Source organism: Colletotrichum scovillei (genome assembly GCF_011075155.1).
Source record: "Colletotrichum scovillei strain TJNH1 chromosome Unknown Contig00002, whole genome shotgun sequence".
In the NCBI taxonomy this organism is placed as follows: domain Eukaryota; kingdom Fungi; phylum Ascomycota; class Sordariomycetes; order Glomerellales; family Glomerellaceae; genus Colletotrichum; species Colletotrichum scovillei.
This window is the reverse complement of record NW_023336260.1, coordinates 4,109,644-4,132,564: the sequence shown is the minus strand read 5'-3', so window position 1 is coordinate 4,132,564 and position 22,921 is coordinate 4,109,644. Positions and strand designations below refer to the sequence as shown.

The following is a 22,921-nucleotide window of genomic DNA, read 5'->3' as shown; positions in this document are numbered from 1 at the left end:
GTCCAGTCCTCAAATCCAGATAACCCGGGCTTCATGTTTGCTGAATCGTCCATCTCTCTCTTCTATGACTGATGCTCAGAAGCTGCGCTCTCTAAGCATTTAGAGGGTCTTGGAGGCCCAGCCAAGCTGCTTGGTGCTGCCGTTGAAGACAACGAAGGCAGCCTTGAGGGCAATGTCACCGTAGATGGAGATGCCAATGCCGGCGTTGCTCTGAAGGCCACCGAAGCAGGTGGAGGTGCTGATGGGAGCGTAGTTCATGTAGCTGGCGGGGATGGTGATGCGAGCGGTGCCGACGCCGAAGGTGAAGGAGGGGACGGTAGCGGAGCAGGGGAAAGTGTAACCACCCTGGGAAGAGTCGTACTTGGCACCGGTAATCTTGGCGTAGTAGGCGGTGACGATGGCCTGGGGAAGGAGGAGAAGGGTGGTGCCGGTGTCAGCAATACCGGTGACGGAGCTGGAGACGAAGCTGGCGGAGCCGACCTGGTAGCCGGAGGAGGTGAACTGCCACCATCCGTTGGCGGAGTTGACGGAGGTGTAGGTGATGGAACCAGTGTAGGCGGTGCTGTCAATGTAACCGAAGTTGTACTTGCCGGCTATAAGTTCAATGTGTCAGTATCAATTGTCCCATCTCCTGATACCATATCTAGCGAGAATTTAAGAGAGGACTTACCGGTGCCGTGCTTCAGGTCAGCAGTGAAGAGGAAAGAGTCCAACTTAGACTTGGCAGTGTCGAAGAAGGTGGTCTGCTGGGTGGGCGAGACGGTGTTGATGTTGCTGAAGCCGAGACCAAGGAGGCCGTCCAGGTCGCTCTCAGAGGTGAAGGAGTCCGAGACGGTGGAGGCAGCCTCGACGGCCTGGCCGGTGACGGTCAGACCACCGACGGTGACGGTGTCCTTGTAGACGATACCGCTGGAGCTGGAGCCATCGCCGTAGGAGATGGACCAGGTGGCGCCGGAGAGGCGGGAGGCGGTGGAAGACTTGGAGGGGTCGTAGACGGTCTGGCCGTTGCGCTGGCTGGCCGGGGTGGAGGTCGAGAAGACCCACAGGTCGGAGGAGCCGGTGTCGAAGTCGAGGTTGAGGGTCTGGGCCGGGGTGCCGATCTGGACGGGGCTCAGGTACTCAACATCGTACTCCTGGGGGTTGGCGGCGACGCTGCCAGTGGCACGCTCGACGAGGCCGGCAGAGCTGATGTTGGCGACAACGGCAGCGAGGTCGGCGGGGAGAGCGGCCTTGTACTTGCGGTAGGCCTTGGCGAGGGCGAGGGGACCGGAGCGGACGTAGCGGGGGTTCTTGATCTGCTCGACGGTGAAGCCTCTCTCCTGCTGGGCACCAGCGGGGAGGGCGGCGACGGAGGAGGCCAGGGCAAGGCCGGCCGTGAGGGCCGAGACGAAGGATGAGCCAGTCATTGTGAGATGACTGAAAGCTAGTGAAGCCGGGGAAAGGAGCAGAGAAGAGGATATGAGGACCGAGGAGGAGGACTGGGAGATGACCGATGAGGATGAGGAGGAGAGATGGGATGATCAACGGGGAGTTGAGATGGTTTATATCGTCATCGTCCAGTCTATCAAGATGGTGTCTGGACTCTATGACCGGGGACGGCAAGTCGGGGCGATAGGATGGATCATGGCGACATTACTCGCAGTCCTTGCCAACATCACGGGCTCTGGAGATGTCAAGGCCAACAATAACAGGCAGGGGGGGAGTTCGTGAAGGAGGGCCATCATGGTGTGCGGCACAAGCTAGCCGTGGGGGAATACCACCTTCCAAGAGGGAGCATCGTGCAATAGCAAGGCTGCCTGTCGCGACTCCATATCGCGCCGACAAGGACGATGGTACTGCGCATCGTGATTCGAGAGAACAGAGGGGCTAGATTTGATGAGAAGGGACGGTAGTCGGTAGTGTGTAGATCACCAAGGAGGAACAACAAGCAGTTGACTACTTGCGGCAGCCATCAACGGGCAGGCTAGTCTCGAACAGGGGACTGATAGACTCTAGTGTCTAGAGCTCTTCAACTAAGGTCGTAGCTCCATCTGTCTCTCCGCCATGGAGCTCATGGAATGGTGGAAGATGGAACCCATCCCAAGGACCAGCCTATTCCTGGCCAGGGGGTGGGAAGGGTTATGGGAACTTTTGACCAAAGCTTGTCACTGGCACAAAGTTCCTAGCAGCTGTAGACTAGATGGAAAAGAGCAGGTCGGGAGAAAGGGTCGAACGAGTCGAGGGCTTGTATGTCGAATGTTGACGCGCCGCCGTCCTCGGCTCTTGGATCCAAGGCGGGAAGTTGAGATGAGTGAAAAGGGGAATAAGGCCAAGGAAACAAGCAGCAAGGCACCAAAAGTAGATGATATGAATGGAGCCGAGCTGATGGAGGGGGGGGTCCGCGGCGGGGAGAGGAGCACCGGCGGAGGGCGGGACCAACCAATCCAAAGGCGAAACGAGGTACTCTCGTCTAAAGCGATCTGATTCTGGTGTCCATCACTCCATGATCCATCCACCCTCGCGATAGCCCCGGTGCCGGTCCTGAGTGGTGCCGTGTGGTAGAGTGGTCCCTCGTTCTCGAGTCGACGTTGAAAGCACCTACCTTTCCGGGACATGGCTCCGGGAGTCAGCCAGGCCACATTACGGTCCAAGTCCGCTGGGGCTCCGGGAAAGGTCGAGGGTTTGGCTGGTACGTCGAGACAGCAAGCAGGCGAACCCATGCTTTGCGGCGGCGTGGTGGTGGTGTTCTGACGGCGAACCTACGACCATCCCGTCTCTTCCATTGGTCTTCTTGGCTCTTGATGCGCCTCGGCACATGGAAACAAGCTTTACCGCCAAGTCCCCACCCGCAATCCCGCATGCGCGCCCAGAGGTTGGCGATTGCGACCTTGCGAACCCTTCGATTGCTCGATCCCCTGGGGGTATTGCTTCATTCCATGCCTGCCCAGAAAATGCCCAGTCTGGGGCCGCAGCAGGTACGAGATCGAGGCCAAGACGGGAAGGAAGACAAGAGAGTTTTCTAGGTTTCTGGGGGGGAAGAATCCCAAGGGGGGAGGTGGAGGAGAAAGAGGGACATGAAGGCTGAAGCGAAGGGGAACAGACAGGACAAGGGGGGAGGGTTGAAGGGGGGATCACGCCGCTTGCCGCCGCAACTCCATTGTCTCTTTGCATATTCTCTGTGTCAACGCGGGATCCAGCTGAGCGGGTTTCGGCTGTTTGCTGCCATCTTGGCGATGTTTCTTGGCGATGCTGCCCTGTGGCCCCAACTGCTACCTTGCCTTGCCAACCAAGCGATGAGGGAATGAAGGTGAGTTTTGTGATTTGTGAGTGAAATCACCCGACTTTGCAAGTGAATGAGACTGAGAAAGGTGTTGACTTGTCATGACGTGCTGCGGCTATTCCGGCCTGGACCCTGTTCCCGTTGCATTCAACTTCTCGATAGAGACTGGGACCTCGCGGATTTGGCGACTCAGCAGGCGGACTGGGGTTACCTTTGCAAAAGTTCGCGCGTATTGATTTTGGGGTCGACTGAACTATCCGTTTTCCAGCTTGTTTCTTAATTGCGCCCGTGAAACTTTTGGGAGCATCTCTTCTCACATTCCTCATTTGATCTATGTCTCCGAGCACTTTGTCGTCATCGCCATCGATGAGGCAAGAGAGGGGCTCAGTCGTTCAAATGAGCTGAAGATAGCCCCGAGAGTCGCCTCAACTACGGCCCAAACGCGATGCCGACTCAGCCGGTCTCCATGCTACGAGAGAGATAAGAGATGAGAGAATCAAAGAAGTGTCTGTGGCGGTATCCGGAATAGGGTACACACCACAACAAAAATAAGAAAAGAGAAGAAAAAAGAGGCAAATGGGAGAAAAGGGATCATCAATCAGTGATTCAAATGCCAGGGCATAGTGGCATTGCGAGAGAGAGCTCTCGACAACGGCCAGCCACTCAGCTCGTGCTCATCACATATCGCAATCTACCCGCCCCTTCTGCCGTCGACGCGATAAGCATCGGTTGGTGAAAATCAGCCGAATAAGCATGATTGGAATAAGATTGCGCCGTCGCAGAACTCTCAGCTACCCCGACCTGGGTCTCCCCTGGAACGGCTTTGAGTGGCACGAGTGCCAGAGTGGCAGACCGAGAGGGGGTACCATCCTTTGGCTCAACGGTCCTGTTAGGTAAAGGGGAAATCTCATTACGTTACCGCCAGGGCCACGCCAGGGGAACTTAGGTAATGCCATCACTTATTTTGCCTTTATCGCTGGCCCACTCCGTCATTCCGCCTCTTCAACGGAGATGGTGCTTAGTTTAACGTCTTATTGCCCTTTGATGTCGTTGGTTGTTTGTGTGTGTTCTTGTGTGTGTGTATGCGAGACAGGAAGAGTTGGTGTTGATTATGACGATGATGATATTGATGTCGCGAGCTCCGTCTTCTTTTCCTCTCGTTGGCCACTTCCATCTGCCATCCGATCTGGCTTGACCTGCTGAATGAGACAGCCTCGGCGCGCGCCTGCAACACATATACAGCTGACGGCGCTCTAGCCCTTCGGGATTTCCAAAGCTGACCATGAGCCCGTCGGCGAACTCTGGCCGGTACCCCCTCATCCCGAGAGAAGAACTCCTGCAAGTCTGCATTCAAATCTCGTTTGTCTTTCCTCCCATTTCCCATACAAATGCCTCACCCGGCTCCCGGCTCCTGGCTTTCATCGGCGATGGAAAACAAAAAAGTCCACTCATCAATTACCACAAACTATTTGAAACAGCGAGCGTTTTCGTTTCGAATGAGGGCACCTTTGATTCTCATTGCGTTGTGCGCTGCCCTTGCTGCTGCCCACAGCCTCATGCCTCATTGACCACAGTAAGCGGATCATTCGGCAGAACTCGGCGGTTGAGTTCAGTCTCATCATGAGGCTCTAAACTCTGAGGTTCTGCTGGTACAAAGTGTGCTGTTTTTAGCAGCATGACATGGCACCGACGGAAGGTCCAAAGCGATTTTCTCATCTCACAGACCCGAAGGTCTCACAGTCTCAACTCTCGCAACTCACTCGAGTCTCACACACGACATATTCGCATTATCGGACTGTCGTTGCATGCCGACGTGCGTCAGTCTTGGCACAAATCCGGGGAGCGACGTGACCTCCGGCCCAGGGCTCACTGCATGTCTGCATCCACGTTTTCCCAGCATGCCCTGTGTGGGATCTTCGGAGCGGCGTGTCTTGGCTGCTTGGCAAAATGACACTGTGAACCCGGCGATTTGTTTCTCAGCACCTGTCACCATCATTTCACTCGCACAACGCGGGGGAGCGGAGTTGCTGAGCTGAAGAATCGTTATCAGATGAACTGTGAATATATGCTCTACCCCGAACCTATTGATACAACAACCATACAATGGCCCTCGACGAGGCCTGCCAAACGGCTGGAAACAAACTAAAAGAACTCTCTGAGAGATTAAGATCCAAAGTGTGCCCAACGCCCGTCAATGAGAGGGGAATAAAATAAAGGATCCTATCCTAACTGGGAAGGTGAACCAAAGACTCCCCCATCGCCTCTATTGCGACAACTACCAAGCCAAGTGGGTATGATTGAAACCAAAGAATGAAAAATCAACGCCAACCTGCCACGCTGGGCCTAGGTGCATGTCCCTTTTCGATCTTACCGGTCGCTGCCAGGCTTCCGATTGTGATGCGACGGTTCTTGAAGTCGGCGCTAGCCATCCGGTGCTGAGGCGCCTGTGGGCTTCCTCCTTCCAGCCTCAAGCTGCCTCCCAAGTGCATGCGCCTTGCTTGCCCCGCCGTGAATGCCCGATCGTTCCTGAAGTCAGGAGGTGAGCAGACCATGGGCGGTGAGAGCCTTCGCTCTGCACTGGCTCGTCGCGATCGAGAAATTCCGTTCGTGCTGCTAGCCATAGGGCCGGAAAAGCTTGCCGACGCGCGGTGGTTTGAGCCGATTGAGTTCACAGACGAGATACGTCGTGCATTTGATGCCGCCGTTCCTCCTATGGACGACACGCGTCGGTGCTCGCCGCGGACCTTCTTCATCGAGTGCAAGGCCGATCGAATCTTTCTAGGGTCAATGCTAGGTGATTCTGACTCTGATCCGGACGGCCCCTGCGGTGAAGGAGGGTTGTTCTCATCGGCAGAAACATTGCCGGAGAGTGACGTTCTCGGAGGAGGGCTGGCTCTCGCGATTCTAGAGCGGAAAGCCGGAGGCGACAAGTTCGAAGAACGGTGCACATCCAGGGCGCGCAACGGAGCTACTCGATCTCCGCTGTCTGATGACGGAGAGGAGCCGAGAGGCAGGGACATGGTCGGGATTGGCACAGTGGGTGATCCAGAACCAATTGACGAGATACGGCCCTTGGTCAGGAAGCCAGCCTGGAATCTATTGGGTTTGGCAGGAGGGATGGATGAAGACTCGGGGAGTTCCAGAGTCGGGCTGTCGTCAGAGCCCGAGTTACCCGGATTGGGTGATGCTGTCCTCAGATATGAAGGAAGAGCAGGCATTCGCAGTCCCTTCTCTGGTGATGTGTGCTCTGGCGTTGCTTCGAACTTCTTGGGCGTCTTCTCAAAGTCGGCCAATCCTGACTCTGTCTCGTCATCCCTCCAGCGGACGCCTCGCTTGGCTTCCGACTTTCTCTTCACTGGCGTGAATGAGACTCCCTTGCGGGGACTCCTCGGAGCCGCCGCCTTCCTACGGCGTGGAGACAACTTGATGGGAGACGCATGAGGCTGAGGTGCAGGCTCAGTTGGAGGAACAAAGGCTGGCTGGCGAATGGGAGAGGTGGTGTTGTTGACGACTGCCTTCTTACGCTTAGGCGTCCCCTGCTTCCTGGGGGAGAACTTCTCAACGGGAATCATGGCACCATCAGGTTTGACAACATGGGATGCGGCCGAGAAGCCAGCTTCTAGTAGTCGGTTGATGATTTGCTTGGCGTGCGCGACGGCATCCTCTTCGTTCATCGCCAGTGTATCCTCGAGGGACGCTAGGATGTCGAATTGCGCCGTTAGAAGAACCTGCATCATGGCAGCATCGCCAACCTTGTCCATCTCGAGAACCTCGTGGCTGGCTTCTCTGCCAAAGTTGGCCTTGAGCAGCTCGGCCTCTCGAGTCAAAGTATCAATCTCAGCCGCATCGGACTCGCCTCCGGGCAATTGCTTGATGCTGTGGTGGAGAGCGGTGTCGATAGCACGTTCCCAGTTGGTGTTCTCCAGCTTTTGATGAATGTGGTGGCGGCTGTGTTCCAGCTCTACCATGATGCCCTGTGCGGTTTTGCGAATGGCCAAAAGTGTCGCGGGCATCGCATCCTCGTCACCTCTTTGGTCGCAGACGGTATCGAAAGAAGCGACCCAGGCAGAAAGCAGGCTGATGCGTCGCTCAAAGGCCCTCAACTTCTTCATGTTGTTGATTCTGTCCCGCCTGTCATTGGCCGAATTCTCGTACGCCACGCGGAGGCGCTGCACACCCTCGCGAGCGATAGCATCGCGCTTCTCCAATTGTTTGCGGAACTTTGCGTAAAATGTCTTTTCCGCATCCTTTTGCTGGGCCTTGAGCTCGTTGATGAGAGCGATCTGCTCATCAATCTTGACCAAAAAGTCCTTGACGTGCCTGTTGACGTTGAAGACATTACGAGTCACCTTGGTCTGGATGTTCTTGGCCCGGTTCGCGTATCGAAGGGTGTTTTGGGTCTCGTCAAAATGGACACTTGAAGGACTGACGCAGACAATCATGACAGTCTTGCAGTTGCCGCCGAGAGAGAATTTTAAGAGTCGTGTGAGTTTGCTGTTGCGATATGGTACGTGGTTGCGCTTGCGAGGGTCGCACAAGGCATTGATACAGCTTCCCAGGGCCAAAAGAGACTTGTTGATGTTTGCGCCTTCCAGCAGACGTTCGCCGCGATTCTTGGTGGCGCTAGCACGCTCACTGCCAGCAAGATCAATGATGCTGAGGGTTGCCATGGTGTGGGGTTCGTTGACAGAGGCATTCCGATCCTTTTGCGAGACGTTGATTTGCAGAACTGCGTGGGATCGAGATGAGGTAGCGTTGGCTTCTGTCGGGGAGACTGTACGCCAAGCATTACCCTGCACAATCATGTCCATGACCTCTTGCACGTTCTTGGGGTGATGGCTTGTCAGGCCGGCGACGGAGACGGCCTGGTTGGAATCCTCGCGGAGCATCAATCCCTGCTTGCTGCCTCCGGGGATCAACAGGTCGCGAATGGTCTCGTTGTAAATCTCGAGGTAGGAGAGGGTGATCTCGGTGGTCTTTTCCTGGCTTCGCTCGGTGATCTTCTCGAAAAGCTCTTGCATTGTCATGAAGATGATTCCGGGGTGCTGTGATGTGCCGGTGATGGTATGTGTTTTGCCGCAACCAGTTGCGCCGTAGGCGAATACTGTGGCGTTGTAGCCGTCGAGGACGCTGTCGATGAGCTGTTTTGTTGTGCCTTCGTAAACATCGTTCTGGGTGGCATTATCGTCGAAGATTCGGTCAAACATGAAGGTCTGGTCCTTGACCTTCTTGCCGTTGGGAACCACGGATCTTCCAAATCTGTGGACGGGGTTGTCCTCGGGAGGGTCGAAGACTCTGTGGAAGAGGGTATTAGGACGAGAGGAGACTGCATGCAGTGGCAGGGAGGATACTCACAGGCATCTATCGTCGACGACCTTGATTACTGGTCTGATACCGCCTCTTTGGAGCTTGGGGGGTGCGGCTGCAAGCGAGCCATCGCCGAGAAAGACTGTGCCTTCTTCATTGCGAGTTCTGCACGCAGCCTAGTCAGTATTATTGGTCTTGGTTCCTCGCATGGTTTGCTACATGTTCTTGACGTACAGTTGTGCTGCTTCTCGGATCGTGAATGGTCGTACTCGAACTGTTGAACGGCCAAGGTTAGCGTTTGCGCTCGAGGGGTGGGTTAAGATACGGGAGAAGAAGGAAGACGAACCTGCGACCGTGATGGAGGCGGCATTCGGATCGACAACCATGATTGCTAGCTATTGTGATGCTGTCTGTATTGTGTGGGTGTTTTGTTGTGCGAAGAAAAGAAGTGGCTCGGATCAGTCCCGTTTGCCGGCTTCGAGGTGACTGTCTAGCAAGTCGCGAAAGAGAGGTCTTCGAGTCCAAGTCCCAGTCCAAGTCAAGTGGTGCAGCAAACGGGGGTGTAAATCAAGAAATAAACAAAGCCGCTTTGCAGCGCGGGCCGAGCATGTGCAGTAAGAAAGGGTACGGAGTATTTGAGAAGAATCAGAGAAGAAGCGCGAGCTGCTGTGGGGGAAGGGGAGAAGGGGGGGTGGTTAGTGAGAGTGAGGGTGAGGGCGAGGTGGTGATGGAATGGAAGGAAGGAAGGAGAGAGCTGCAGTTGGATAAGAGATTAGGAGATGAGGAGTGACGGTAAGGTAGGTGAGGAGTGAAATGTCTTGATTTGAAGGGTCCCCCCGTTTCTTTCTGTCTGTCTGCCTGTCTGTCTGAGCTGTGCTGTGGTGTGTTAGGCTGGGCTGGGCGGATCTGAGCTGACGGTGTGCGCACTCTGGGCTAAGTGCGTGCTGTTTGGCCGCGTGCTGTGTGTGCTGTGACTGACGTTTGTTGTTTTCCCACCCGCCAGGTGCCGCCGTTGCCCCCGACGACCGGGAGCCTTTTTAGCGAGGCGGAAGTGGAGCCGCTAATCCTAATCCTCCTGCCGAACCCACCACCATCAGTGCGCAGACGAATGAAAATGTATGTCATCGACTGAGCCACACCCCACACTGATGGGGCTCTGCGGGGCTCACGTGGCTGATGTGAACTGTGGCTGGTGAGCTGACACCCGCCACAAACAACAAGAAAAAACACTCGACCATCGTCGTGGGAAGACAAAGAATCAAAGGCACAGAAACGCTTCACGGACCAAAACTACGGGTACACACTGAAACATGTCAGGAGTGAAGGGCTTGGCGGAAATAGGAAAAGCCATGATGAATTTGCATCCACTTTGAACCAAAGAATTCTTTAGACACCAAACCGTTATTAAGTACCTTATTTGTTCCATTTAGGTACTTTATTATTCTTAACTTTGTTTTTCACCTTACTTACATACACACCCAATACTCTAGGCTCAAGCATGTGATTGACTTCCTCTAGTTCGTAGTTCCTCCAACAATTCCCGGCGTCTCTGTAAACGCAGTCCGCTTGACGGCGCCCTGCTCATCACGCCCGAGCAAGAAGCTCTCGGGAGGTCCCAAGTACGACTTTCTCACACCACCAAGGTCAACCACAACTTTTTGCACGATAATGTTCGGCAGAAGCGCCCAAACACGAAGCGTATACGCGCCCTCCTGCGTCACGTTGAAAGATGTTGTCGTATAGTTTCCGGTGAGTCCCCAGACGGCATCCCCCACGGCATAGCCCCATCCATCCGGCATGTTCTGCCCCTGCGTCTTGCCCACCGGTTGCACTGTCTTGGGCTGCGGTGCACTTCCACCGGCCGGGTACAGTGAGATGCCATACTCGAGTGGGTTGCCATCCCCGAGATAATTGGATGTGGGTGAGATGTACAGCGTGACGTTGGCTTTGCTGGTGTTGGTGAAGAGGTACATTTGGTACTCCAGCGCCGGTCCCTCACCCAGCTTGACCTTCTCCGACTCAGGGGGATACAGTCCAACTCCACCCAAGGTGCGTCCGTAATTCTCAAACAAGTGATACCCGAGTTTGCTGCTGCTGTTGCTCAACCCAGTAGAGTTGTTGGGCTCAATGATGTTTTGGTAGTGCGGTCCTTCGATGGAAACATGTCCATCAGATTCAACAAAACCCTTGGTGAAGTTGGACGGCACGGCCCGGTTGACAACAGGCACGATGACTCTCTGTCCTGATCCAGCGTACTTCTCTTTGCCTTTGCACGGCGTCGTGATATTGATGTACACTTGCGTCGCATTGGGAGCTGTCGGCGCGTTCTCCCAGTCGATCGAGATCCAGATACGACTGTCCGTACCATTGTTGCCGCCAACCGCGCCATTATACTGGGAGAGCTTGACCCAGGGTTGCCAAGGGCTGGCCGTCCAGGGGCATGCAGTATTGCCACGGGTAAAGACCTCAAAGTAGCGCGAGATGGCCCCGTAGGGATCCAGTGGGGGTACGGCCAGGTCGTTGGCAGAGTTGGTGTGCCACTTGTCGTCACCTTGAACGCTGGCGTTGGACCCCTCAACGCCGACACCAATCTGGCCACCCAGAGATGGGAAGGCTGTCTGAACGTAGCGCATATCTGGGAGGGTGTTACGCATGGGCTGTTGCCAGTAGCCATCATACCCAAGGTGGGTTTCTGTTGCGCGTCATATTAGCACTGTTCACAATAGAAAGAGCTCTTTGGTTCTTCAACTCACGATCAAGCATATGCTGCCACTTTCCGTTGAGAAGTTCATCCCATCGGATGGTCAGCTCGGCGTCCGCATCGAGTAAGGTCCTAGACTCATCGATGATATCGTTTGCCAGGTTGCGCTTCTGTCCTGCAAACAGCTGGTTCTTCGCACCATTGATCTGGATCTTGTGGAGGATCTCGCCAGCCGAGATGGGATGCAAGATCATCTCGAAGAAAGCCGCCTGATATTCCTCAGAGAGGGCATCGTAGACAGCTTGAGCTTGCTCGCGGAGAGTGGCCCACTGGCCCAGAACCGCGTCTGCCTCGTTGTAGTTGATGACTGAGTATGTGTTTGGCTCAACCAATTCGTACTTTCTGCGGGCAGCGTACATGCCATACCGCGTCAAGATGTCCGTGATGTTGCCTGCGTGGTCGCCGCCAAACTCTCTGGTTGCCCAAGCCTCGAGCCACTTACCAGTGCCGTCAACACCCCATTTCTCAGTGTCATAGGCGAGGTCGAAGAAGTGGCTGATGGGAATCTCGAGCGGCTTCAAGTCACCGACGTTGACAATCCAGATTCTGCGCGCATTCCGGGCATACGCCAACGACATCTGCTCCGCCGTCTTCTCCAGCTGAATCGTGTTGATCCACTTGTAGTCGCGCGGGTCACCGACATAGTCAAAGTGGTAGTAGACACCGGCACCGCCGCTCCGGTCAGTCTCGTTCACCAGCGGTAGCCTTCGGACATTGCCCCAGTTGTCGTCAGCCCACAGCAGGGTAATATCCTCGGGCACAACGAGGCCCTTTTCCTGGTACGACTGGACCTCCTTGTAAAGGCACCACAACGACGGAACCTCCGAGGCACTGTCGATTTCGAGTCCCTCTTCAATAATGGCTCGCTGATTGGCCACGAGCTCCTCCAGCATCTTGACGATGCCTTCGACTCCCAGGTTGCCCTCGATAGCGGTGTCACCCGTGCCGCGCATGGCCATGGTCCACAGGCTGTTGCGAGCGTAAGGCTTGGCACGCTGCACACCGTAACGGAAGTAGTCGTCAATGGTCTTGTTGTTGAGGTTATAGGCCCATTGGCCCTGGTAGAATGTTCTAAACTCGTTTTGAGCGCGCATCAGAGGCTCGGTGTGAGAGCCACCGAGAACGACTTCGAATGCGTCGAGGAGGGGTTGGTTCAGCGGATCGTCGACGTAGACCATGCTTCCCCAGAGCGTAGGCCAGAGGTAGTTGGCGCGGAGACGCAGGAGAAGCTCGCTGACGAGGCTGTAGAAGTGGTAGTTGTACCCTGCGGCATCATTCCAGGTGTCGTTCCACTTGGTTCTTTGGGCATATTAGCCTTGACCTCACCAAAAGAATGAGACTGACTTACGAAACCCAGCTGGACAGACCAGGCTGCTCATCGTTGATGAAGAAACCACGGTACTTGACCGCAGGAGATCCTTGGACCTTACGTTCGGGCAGAACGTAGATCTCAGTCGCTTTCTTGGACGGCACATCGGCCCAGAAGTACCACGGGCTGACTCCAATCTGCTCGCTGACGTCGTAGATGCCGTAGATGGTGCCTCGAGGGTCACTACCGGCAATGACAAGAGCCCGTGAGCATCCCGGAATGGGCTCGTCGATCAGTTGGCTGACGAATGACTCCCACTGTCCTTCAACCTCGCTCGTATTGAGTTTCTGGGCCTTGATGAGGCTGTCAATGACCTTTGAATGGCCGATGGTGCCGACGATGACAACGGTGCGATCGGGGGCGGGGTTGGCGTAGTTGGGACCGGAAAATGACTGTTCGTCCAGAACTCGGTACTGTGGAAAACGTTTAGCGACCATCCTGTCTTTAAGAAGAGCGCTCTCCAGAGCCACTCAGACCACTTGGACCGCGGCATAGGAAGGAGACTCACAACGGTGTTATTGGTGACATCCACTGGCGAGAAGGTATAAAGAGCAGGTTTGGAGCTGTTTCCGCCATTGCTGAGCGTGTAATTTGTGCCGGTGACCCGACCAAAATCCAAGGCTAGGTCGCCTGCTGCCCGAATGACGCCCCAGTAATCATCGTCTGATACCAAAATCTGGCCTGTCCCGACATCTCCTCCGGCAATCTGGAAGCTGCCTGAAGCACTCTCGAATGAGACGATCGGTTGCTGTCCCAATGCCGAGATCAAAGGTGCCAGGCTTGATAGGACCACAAGGGAGATTGACTTGAGGTTGACGAATGCCATGACTGCGGGCTTGTGAAGCTCACGCTCCACTTGTACAAGAACAATGTCACGGACGTACAGAAACCAGCATCGTTGAGAGGGAAGGGCTGCTGCTTTTATTAAATACACAATGAGCGTTCAATAGCGCGTACTTGGTTCAGTCCTCGGATCAGGAACGGTTGGAGACCCCAGACCAGGATGACGCTTCCATGGGGAAATCAGATTGAACAGGCATGGCAAGGTGGGATCGACTGATGGTACGGGGCATGAACGAACGGCACCACAAGCTAGACAAACATGAAGAACGACCAATAATGGTACGAGAACCGCCTTCATGGACGGCCGGGGACGGATGACACCAGCCAAGATGGGATGACGGTTCCTGACCGACGGGTAAAAGGGACCACTTCCTGGGTCTCCATGACAGGCCGGAGCAAGGGCCGACGAGGTAATGAGGGCATGCTGAGATGAGAAGAGATGGTCGTCCTCGATACGGGCGAGGGACACCCCAGCCTCCAAAATGCTTGAGTTGAGCTTTCCCCGCAGGGCGGCGCGGCCGGGTCCTCGAAGCGAGCGGCTTCCAAGACTCTTTTACCCCACGCCCGGCTTTGCTCGGCCACAACTTGCTCAAGAGCCGGTGCCGAGTTACGGCAGTGAGCTTCTCTTGAGTACTATAATAGACTCTTTGCTTTTGCTTCTTCTCCAAGTGTGTGTAGTACTCACTAAGTTGCCCAAATTTTCTCAACTCACAACATCAAAAAGGTCAGACTTCAGAGACATTGAACTAAACGCAGACAAGATAGAAGAACTGCCTACCCCAAAAAGCAACCAGCCAGCTAGTTGCATGTAATTTGGAGATTTCTTGATCCGCGCGTGATCTCACGGCAAAAGTCACTGCGGGGAACAACCAGTTGTGACATTGGAAGTGGAGAGTTGCATTTAGCCGCAAAGTGAACATGATCCCGGCCGCCACCAAAAAGCTCGCCTTGCTAGCAACTTTGGTCCCCCAGATTACCCGGCCACCCTAGTCCTGTTAAACAAAGTGGCAAGGAAGCCATCACCATGAGTAGCCCGACCGCTTGGGTTCGTGATGTGAATTGGAAAACTTCGGCACGTCTTGCCGTCCCCACACAGACAGCTTTTCATGTCTAGGTACGGAGTACTGCGTACAGGCATGTAAGGTACTTGGTCAAACGCGTCACCACTCACGCAATCCCAGCCATCTCATATCGAGTGGGAAGAGGAGCGTGGAAGCACCAATATCATACTTTTGATTCTGTTCAGCAAGTCCCTAATCTGCCTGGTTCACGCCAGAGCGATAATGGACCTTGAAGATGTACGCAGAAGACGAACCTCGAGAGAAGGAAACCTCGTCGATCTTTCTTGGTTCCGCCTCGATCCAAATACGATGTGTGATGACAGTCCCGTACTGGATAATGGTTGCAGACTTGGGCATCAAATTCGACTTGTACAAGCCTGATTGATCCGTGAATCGACACATCATGTAGTCGCGAATCTCCGACAGTCTCTCCTCAGCCTTAACGCCAGGGATCACCTGTGCGTATCTCATCAGCAGCTCTGATTCGGTCCCTTCGACCGAAAGCTCGTCAAAAAGTGCTGCCCACGGTCGACAACGCGAGCCATCCCACTGAAGGCCACAGATGATGCCCAAGGTAACTTTCTGTAATGGAAATCCGAATTGGATCTTGAAACAATGCGTCCCAGCGAAGTTGTCGAGCCCGTGGCAGTCAAAGACAAAGTCTGCGACGGAGGACCGCACACATGCCTCCACGGGGTTAGCTGTCTTGGAAATAATCAAGTTCTTGAGCTGCGAGTCGTATTCGAATCCGATCTTGGCTCCCATGAAGGACGCCAGCCGCGTCGTTTCGTGATCGTATAGCGTCTTGCGGATGCAGGCATCAAATGTGTCCAGTGTGGCATTAGACCATTGTAATCTCGAGTTGTATGCATACACCTGATCTGGAACCGCTCTAACAAACGTCGTTCCGACCTTGAGTAGCCAGATTGCAAGCCACTTGGGGGTCCCTTGCGTTCTGACACTGGTTTCGAGACAATCAAGACTCAATGCGTAGAACGCGTCAGCATCGTTCGCCGCTTCCGCAGCGTCATTCGCCGGCAGCCTGAGCTTTTGGGCCTTGACTTGGAGACCGTTGTTGGTGAGGGTAAAGTCGTTCCTGAACTGAAATCGATCTCGGTGTCTCATGAGGGTAGAGCAGTATGTGAAGTCTGCTGGAGACTCTGCGAATACACCACTGAGTCCTGGAGCTGAAGCTGCTTGGTAGTCGACCTTTTTTTGCCACGCAAAAAGGCTCAAGTCGTTGGTCTCGTTGGCAATGTGTTCTTGAAGTCTTTGGAATGCTTTTGACCCCTCGCCGTATAGCAATGGCATGTTGATGTCAAAAATACCCAGGAGGCAATAGGCAATGTCCTCGACTCTTGTGGTTTTGCGGCCGGCGGCCCAGGACATGCGACGTGCTACCGGGAGCGTTTGTAGGTCTGAATTGTCTTGCAAAATGCTCACGTCAACTCGTGTGATCTCCTGGATGATGGTTATGAGGTCGCTTTTCTCGCCTACGAGGTTCCATTTCTTGTCGTAAAACTCGATTTGCTTTGAGGCTATCAACTCTTGGAGAGTCCAGCCCCGAGAAAACCAGCGGCACTTGGGTAATTTGTCTCTGAGATAGTCGTAACGATATGTGCCCCTAAGCCCTTCAGGTATTGGACTTAGGTCTGCTAGGTAGACATAACATATTTCGGCCGATTGGTACCAGGAGTACATGGAGTTGATGGCCTCTGTCAACTCGGCGCTGCTGCTTTTATCAATGCAGCAAGTGTCGACCCATGCGTACTTGAATTTGGAGCGAGCAAGCTTGCAGGTCATCTTAATTTTGTTCCATCCTGTTTTCGTCTTTGCACTGTTCAAATTCGACATGTGGTGGAACTCGACCTCTTGGTTGCCCCAGGTGTGGGAGAGAATGGCGTACGACCGTGTGCCATTCTGTCGATGATCCGCAACGCGATGCAATGTTGTTTTCTGTGTGTCGATCAGCCACATGACCAAGGCTGTGCACCAAAAGTCCAGAGTAGTACGAGAGGAATGCCACAACGCTAGGAAGTATGTTGAACGTTCTGAGAAAGATGAATCATGCGTCATTTGTGCGATCTCGTCAAGCAAGGTAAGCAAGGCTGGCAACTAAGCCCAGATACGGACGCGTGACCACCTATCACGTTGCGGCCCCTCATCTCCTGCATTCTCATGCATGATTTAGGACCAATGCAGATGCCGGTTCACAGTTCAGAGGTTATCCCAGATTCTTCATCCTCAGCTCCAGAGACAGCAATCCGGGTCACTATGAAACGACGATCGTTGAAATGCAGGACCTGTCAATTTGTTCAGCGTCACGGCCTGCGATGAGTACAGTGACGGAAATTTCTCGTGCATTCCTTACAATTTTTATGTACATCCCAAAACCAGCTACGCCATTGAAACTCCGCTCAGGAGGGTTGCCGTTGTCGTCCTGAGTCTCGAAAATCGCGTCAATCGATGAAAGCCTGTCGCAGTGACACTTGCCATGATTGGGATGCATCCGCGTCGCAACGTCCCCATGCGCCGCCATCCAAATAGCCCAATGCCAGTCATTACTTGACTACGATGCTGGGGGCACGTAGGCGTATCTCGGTATTTGCGCCATGCGCTCCTCAGGGCTGACCTCTGTGTCTGCATAGAACATTCTGCCGTTCTTATCCTTCTTCGACTTCTTGTCGCCTGCGGCCTCGTCGCCGGCTTCATCTTCGGGCTTCTTGGCCGGCTTGATTCCGGACTCGGCTCTGCGAATGAGCTCGTCGATTTCGTCTCCGTGTTGTGCCGCTCCGGAAACCAGCTCATCGACAGTGGATGCTCCTGGGAAGCCAGGCGGCGGTGCGCCAGAGCCATTCCAGAACTGGCCGCCATGTTGGGGCGGTCGTTGAGGTAGGCCGGGCATCGCTTGGAGGCCACTCGTCGGTCTCGCGGGAAGAGATGATGCAGAGAAACCACCAAAGTTGCCTTGCGGATAGCCCTGTTGAGGGTAAGCCGGAGCGCCAGGGGCAGCACCGGGCGGGTAGTTCTGATCGGGAGCCGCACCGTAAGGCGCTTGAGGCGGTGGGTACGGAGAGTTGTTCTATGACGGATGATTAGCCCAAAGCCACGCGTGTATACTATTTTCGGTGTATGGGTACTCACGAATGCACCCGGGCTTGCGCTCGCAGGGGCGCCATTCGCAGGGCTGCCACTGGTAGCGGGAGGATGCCCGGCGGCCAGTCGTGCGCGATGCTCGGCAAGGCGGGCCTTCAACTCTTCGGGAGTTTCAACCTTGAGTTTCTTCCTCGGCTGTTTCGACTGGCCAGGTAAGGGGTTGCCGGTGGCGATCCTGCGGTCCTCTTGGGCCTGATAGAAGTTCTGGATAATGCGGTTCCTGTGTTGGTCCAAAATATCCTGGGGAATACCCTCCATACCGAAGATCTCCACATCGAGGCCTTGTCGGTTCGGTAGCGCATTCTCGACCTGAGTGAGGGTTTCCTTGTGGACTTGGTTCAAGTGGACGGAGAGACCTGCGCGACACAAGATGTTAGCTTGCGATGCCACAGAGGACAGCGTACGGTGGTGGACTGACCTCCAGCGGTATTGAGTCGGCGACCGCATCTGTCGCACTTGAAATGTTTAGCTTTCTGATGGGAGATGAGAAGCTTCAGATCTTCAAAATCACGCTCGCCTGCAAACAAGTCAGCACACGCGCTCAGATCCGAGACGCGAAAGGCAATGGATTCATACAGTAATAGCACCATGGCCGGGAGAGAACGTCCTCGACGTCGGGGTGTCCGCGCTTCTTCTTGCCCATCGCGACGGTTACTAATTCAGGTTGATTCGGAGAGGATGAATGCTGTCGTAATCGCGATTTCGAGGTGGTTGTCTGGTAAGGATAGGTCGAGGTGGGATGCGGCGGAGAAGGGTGACGTTCGCAGCGAGGTACCGTGGCAGGCTGGCGAAGGGATTTGACGCGAGCTTGCTCGACCAGCAATTCACTGCACCTGCGCCGAGTTGAGAGCAATTGGGCGCTAACCCGGATATGGACTAGTCTCATTCGTGATCTCTCATTGGTTGTTGTGTCCAGATACCCCACACGGTTCAGATGGTCCGATGGAAGCATAAACACTGTATAATCACACAGTACGTACCTCTCGGCCCCGGCTTGGCCCAAACGGCGGCCGAACCGACGATCCTCGCATCAATCAGCTCAGCCATCTCACAACGACAAGCCACGAACTCACCACGCTCATGCACCCGAGAGACTTTCCAGTACGGCATATGAGATCCTGAGCACCAGTAATTCCAGGTCATACTGTCTCTATCTTGAGCCTGATGTGATTTTGGATTAAAATATCACCAATTGAAAACACCACATTCTTGTATCAAACCTCGAACTACCCACTTCCGGATTTCCTACCACCTTAGGAAGACACAGGGGATCCGATGCGGTTTCTTAACAAGATCACGATAGATCTGCCAAAAAAATCCACGATACGATGTCGCGGCGCATGCCAGATGAGCTCTGGGTGTATATCCTATCACATCTGCCAACCTTCAAATGCCTTAGAGATGCAGCCCTCACTTCTCCAACTTGGCTCCGATGCGCCTCGTCAGCATGTCGACAGGTGCTACTGAACGAAATAGGCCATCTTTCACTTCCTTATGCTGTCATGGCGCTGGAGTCCTCCAAGTTTGATCCGAAAGACCTGAATCTCGTTGCCGCCTTTAGTGACGAATATCTCAAGAGACGGCCGCGTGTTCCTCCCACCATCAGCTTATCAGATGGCTTCCAGCTAGCAGAATTACACCAGTGCGTCAGCCATCTGGGATTCAAGTTCCGGGACATGGCACTGCATCGTCTCATGAAAGAGCAGTGTAGTCTCGCCAACGACCGTCCTGACTGGCCTGACGCACCTTCTTCCGCTGAGAAGCCAACAGATGCTGAGTCTGCTCGTTTCCACAGAGCCCTCTATCGATTCGAGGTCTACTGCAAGCTCTTTAAAGATCCCGAAGTTGTACGTTTCAACCTGGATATCGTAAATTTCCAGAGAGCGCACTTTTTTGATTACCTGTCACTTTGGGAGATTGAGCAATTGGTTGCAACAAGGGACTTTCTTGCAGCGGTTGTCATTGGTCCTCGTAAGTTATCTGGCATCTCTCGAGCCTACACAATGTCGAAAATTGACAATCCTCTGTAGCATTGCGTGCACTCGTGGAGCTTCGTAAGATCGAGGCTCTGCAGACACACCATTGCGGCCCTAGAAATGGGGCTCAAGTTGTGTACTGGACCGCTCCAATCTTACCTCCCAATTTGGAGCGCGGTGATTGCCACATCAACCAGAACCAGGCTCGACTGCTATGCTTTGGGATCAAGTTTCTCTACAGGGTGTCAACATCACCGCCAACTCAGTTCTATCAGCTACTTGTCGACCTTCCGCAACAGCCACGGTACGCCAGTTACAACCGGGTTGGCGAGATCTACTCATGGTTCACGGATGCTGTTGACAGATGCGTCGAGATGAGCAACTTGGAACTCCCGATCAGGAAAGCTCTGTCATCCTACACTCCGGACGAGTATAAAGAGCATGTCCGGCAGTCACTGATAAGCGAAGACACCGATAAGGGCCCGGAAGAAGCCTGGTATTGGGCATATCAATCCTTTCCAGGGTCAACCTGCAACGATCCTCGGATGACGAACTGTCGTCTCTTTGGCTTGTTCTTTTGGGACTCTGCTCGGCTCAACACCATCAACTTCTTCACCCGGGTCGATGTTTGGTGGTGGAGGTGGGAAGGGGCCCGGCAGCCAGACTTCGACTGGGAAATCGAAGCAACGGTTCCTCCGGCATCCTTTTGGTGACGGCAGTCTCGTGTATGCTTCCCACGAACATTGACACTCTCGAGCTGCAAGGGGGGTGCGCATTAAGTCAGCGCAGGGTCACATGACTGGTGTGCCACACTCGGTCCAGCCACGCCTGACCTCTCGCAAGAAACAGGCCTCTCGAGATATACGCGGGCGGGCATTGCACTCCTGCGCCTGATGAACGGAACGTCTGAATATCTGGGCCACGACCTTGCAAGTGGGGATACGCTCAAAATAGGACATCGATACAAAGGCCATCGCTATCAGAAGCCAAGGAAGCTGGGTCAACGACCAAGAAAAGAAAGGCAAGAAGGAGAAGGCGACTTGATCTTGAACGATTTCAAAGGCTCCGCACGATGGGCAGAAACATCGACCTCGACTGTAAGCCCGGTGTGAAACAATGAGAGACTCTGGAAAGGCAAAGAAGGAAGAAGGAAATCGAGACATGCGTCCAGCATCGCCTACCATCGTCCAGGAGGCTCAACGACATCCAGCAACCTCACGCCGGCTTCATGAGACTTTGCGAGCCATTGCACAACTCAATGAGATCAACGACGAGGGATATGGGAGAAGGCATCCAACTTGGATGTAAGAAGGAAGAGGATCGGTCTAGTGCGGGCCCGGGTTCCGTGTCGGGGTCGGTGGCACGCAACGGGGGAAGTGGAATACTGTTCCCTGATTGGCCACTTGGAAGAGAGAGCGCAGCTCGGGGGAGCACTCACCATATAAAGCCCTCGGGCTTCCCACCACCCTCCATCTCACATCCCATCCTCCTCCCCTTCTCTTTCTTCCGTATTATCAGAGAAACTTCTCCAATGGCCCAAATTCCCCTTTGACTTTCGCTTTCCATCCAGGACAGGTCCCTATATCTCAGCAGAGCCCATCTCAGACCTCTCATACTTTCCTTGGCACACACTTCCTCTGCACCGCCCCGAAGGAGAAATTACAGGCCCTCATCCTCCATCACATTCTCTCATCAACTGATACACTCTATCATCCCAAAGCTTCCTCATTCATCCCCAGCTTCCATCCAAAGCATCTCCGGTCCTGCTTTACGAGGCCTTATTGAGATAGCACCATGGCTTTCTTGCCTCTCGACTTTGATACTCACTCAGACTTCACAACTGTGCCACAATCCGGGTCTCCAATGACCCCAGGACGTCAGACATACTCAGCAATGGTGCCATCGCAGGAAAGCACTTTCTCTCACGGTCACAGACACAGACATGCCCTTACCAGGCCACGTGATCGACGCTCGCCAGCGTCCCCTACACAGACGTCGATGCGGGCATACCACCCTGCCGACTACAGAGAAAGCGTCGTGTCCAATCCCATGAGTGATGAGCAATTGTACAGCCTGCCACCATCTCCGCGCTCGAGGCACCAGCCTTCGTCATACCGACGAAGCCCTGAACCCGTATCGCAGAAACGGAGACGCAGACCGAATCATGACAGCCTTGTTGCAATGGGATCATGGACTAGCCAAAGCACCCACAACGAAGAACCATGTACAAGATCCGGACGTGAAAAAGGCAGCAGCAGCAGCTTCCACGACAGCGACTTTCCAGCCAAGTATGCGCCATACGATGACTTCATCCTCTTCCCCGATGATGCTGGAGAATACATTCACGAGGACTTCACAGTCCCCGCCCACTCATCGTCAGCGCCTGGGGCTCCCCGCATCACCAGGCTCCGCACACCAGACCTGGCACCGCTGTCGACAGATGTCCAATTCTTCCCCTGCCTCGGCGATGAATCTGAGCGAGACAGGATCAACGAGGCCTGGTACATTGCCGGTCGGGAGAGGGTTGAGTCTCAATGTCAGTGCTCTTTTTACAAGCTCACAATGACACATCGTGATGCGCTGTTTCGTGAAGCTCAATTGCTGACTTTGGCGCAGTGGATGATGCCTTGGCTTACATGGCGGCTGTAGAGGGACGCAGTCGCACGCGGAGAGGGTGAGAGCAACCCAAGAGGGATCCTTGGATCATTTCGTGATGCAATCAGACGCAGTTTGTCGTCTTTTGATTAAGATTGGTCGAGATGGCTGATCCATGTATGGCTGTTTCTGAATTGACGTCCTGGTGTATGGCGTTGGGTCAAGGCGTTCGTCCAGATCGAATGGACAGGTTGACAGGCAACCAATAATCTGTGATGATTTATTCAATCACAAGGGAGCTCTCAATGAATCTGACTCTTATTTTCTTGAACCGAGGTATTTGTTGTTGAAGTGGTTGAAGCCATCGTTAATTAAGATGTAGAGAGTCCTGGTGTTACATGACAACGACAGGGAGGCCGCCGGATCTCAGCAGGCAAAGTAAGGCTAGGCAAGGCAAGGAAGGTGTAAGTGAGATCCAAAAAGAAATGCACATATCGTGCCTGTAGTCTTTGTCTACGAACGAGAACGGGAATGGAAATGTGAGCAATATCCAAGATGAAGACCTCGCAGAGCCACTTACACGGGCTGGACCCG

The 22,921-nt window shown here is 54.2% G+C and overlaps 7 protein-coding genes across 7 annotated transcripts; 2 read left to right on the top strand and 5 right to left on the bottom strand.

Annotated features, from left to right (window-relative positions):
• HER10_EVM0002261 (endothiapepsin) lies at positions 1-2,253 on the bottom strand. Its single transcript, XM_035471981.1, has 2 exons — positions 671-2,253; positions 1-593 (listed from the first exon to the last, which is right to left on the bottom strand). Exons 1-2 carry the CDS (start codon positions 1,404-1,406, stop codon positions 100-102), a joined length of 1,230 nt encoding a protein of 409 aa, XP_035336964.1. The 5' UTR covers positions 1,407-2,253; the 3' UTR covers positions 1-99.
• A 3,114-nt stretch (positions 2,254-5,367) lies between these two features.
• Positions 5,368-9,326, bottom strand: HER10_EVM0009834 (kinesin motor domain-containing protein). Its single transcript, XM_035479307.1, has 4 exons — positions 8,913-9,326; positions 8,801-8,840; positions 8,615-8,731; positions 5,368-8,554 (listed from the first exon to the last, which is right to left on the bottom strand). The coding sequence occupies exons 1-4, from the start codon at positions 8,950-8,952 to the stop codon at positions 5,578-5,580; spliced, it is 3,174 nt and encodes a 1,057-aa protein (XP_035337574.1). The 5' UTR covers positions 8,953-9,326; the 3' UTR covers positions 5,368-5,577.
• Positions 9,327-10,080: 754 nt separating this feature from the next.
• Positions 10,081-13,894, bottom strand: HER10_EVM0012825 (immunoglobulin I-set domain-containing protein; the record flags this gene model as incomplete). The annotated part of the gene is made up of 4 exons (XM_035482207.1): positions 13,205-13,894; positions 12,676-13,109; positions 11,320-12,626; positions 10,081-11,258 (listed from the first exon to the last, which is right to left on the bottom strand). Exons 1-4 carry the CDS (start codon positions 13,520-13,522, stop codon positions 10,081-10,083), a joined length of 3,237 nt encoding a protein of 1,078 aa, XP_035337821.1. The 5' UTR covers positions 13,523-13,894.
• Positions 13,895-14,466: 572 nt separating this feature from the next.
• On the bottom strand, positions 14,467-16,577 carry HER10_EVM0005254 (uncharacterized protein; the record flags this gene model as incomplete). Its single annotated transcript, XM_035474876.1, has 1 exon — positions 14,467-16,577. One exon carries the CDS (start codon positions 16,575-16,577, stop codon positions 14,793-14,795), a length of 1,785 nt encoding a protein of 594 aa, XP_035337195.1. The 3' UTR covers positions 14,467-14,792.
• Positions 16,578-17,169: 592 nt separating this feature from the next.
• HER10_EVM0009059 (uncharacterized protein) lies at positions 17,170-18,399 on the bottom strand (the record flags this gene model as incomplete). Its single annotated transcript, XM_035478559.1, has 4 exons — positions 17,170-17,682; positions 17,745-18,112; positions 18,175-18,273; positions 18,333-18,399. 4 exons carry the CDS (start codon positions 18,397-18,399, stop codon positions 17,170-17,172), a joined length of 1,047 nt encoding a protein of 348 aa, XP_035337507.1.
• An 859-nt stretch (positions 18,400-19,258) lies between these two features.
• On the top strand, positions 19,259-20,445 carry HER10_EVM0005454 (uncharacterized protein; the record flags this gene model as incomplete). Its single annotated transcript, XM_035475070.1, has 2 exons — positions 19,259-19,727; positions 19,787-20,445. 2 exons carry the CDS (start codon positions 19,259-19,261, stop codon positions 20,443-20,445), a joined length of 1,128 nt encoding a protein of 375 aa, XP_035337207.1.
• Positions 20,446-21,781: 1,336 nt separating this feature from the next.
• On the top strand, positions 21,782-22,410 carry HER10_EVM0005409 (uncharacterized protein; the record flags this gene model as incomplete). Its single annotated transcript, XM_035475028.1, has 2 exons — positions 21,782-22,268; positions 22,349-22,410. 2 exons carry the CDS (start codon positions 21,782-21,784, stop codon positions 22,408-22,410), a joined length of 549 nt encoding a protein of 182 aa, XP_035337206.1.
• Between the last annotated feature and the right edge of the window lie 511 nt (positions 22,411-22,921).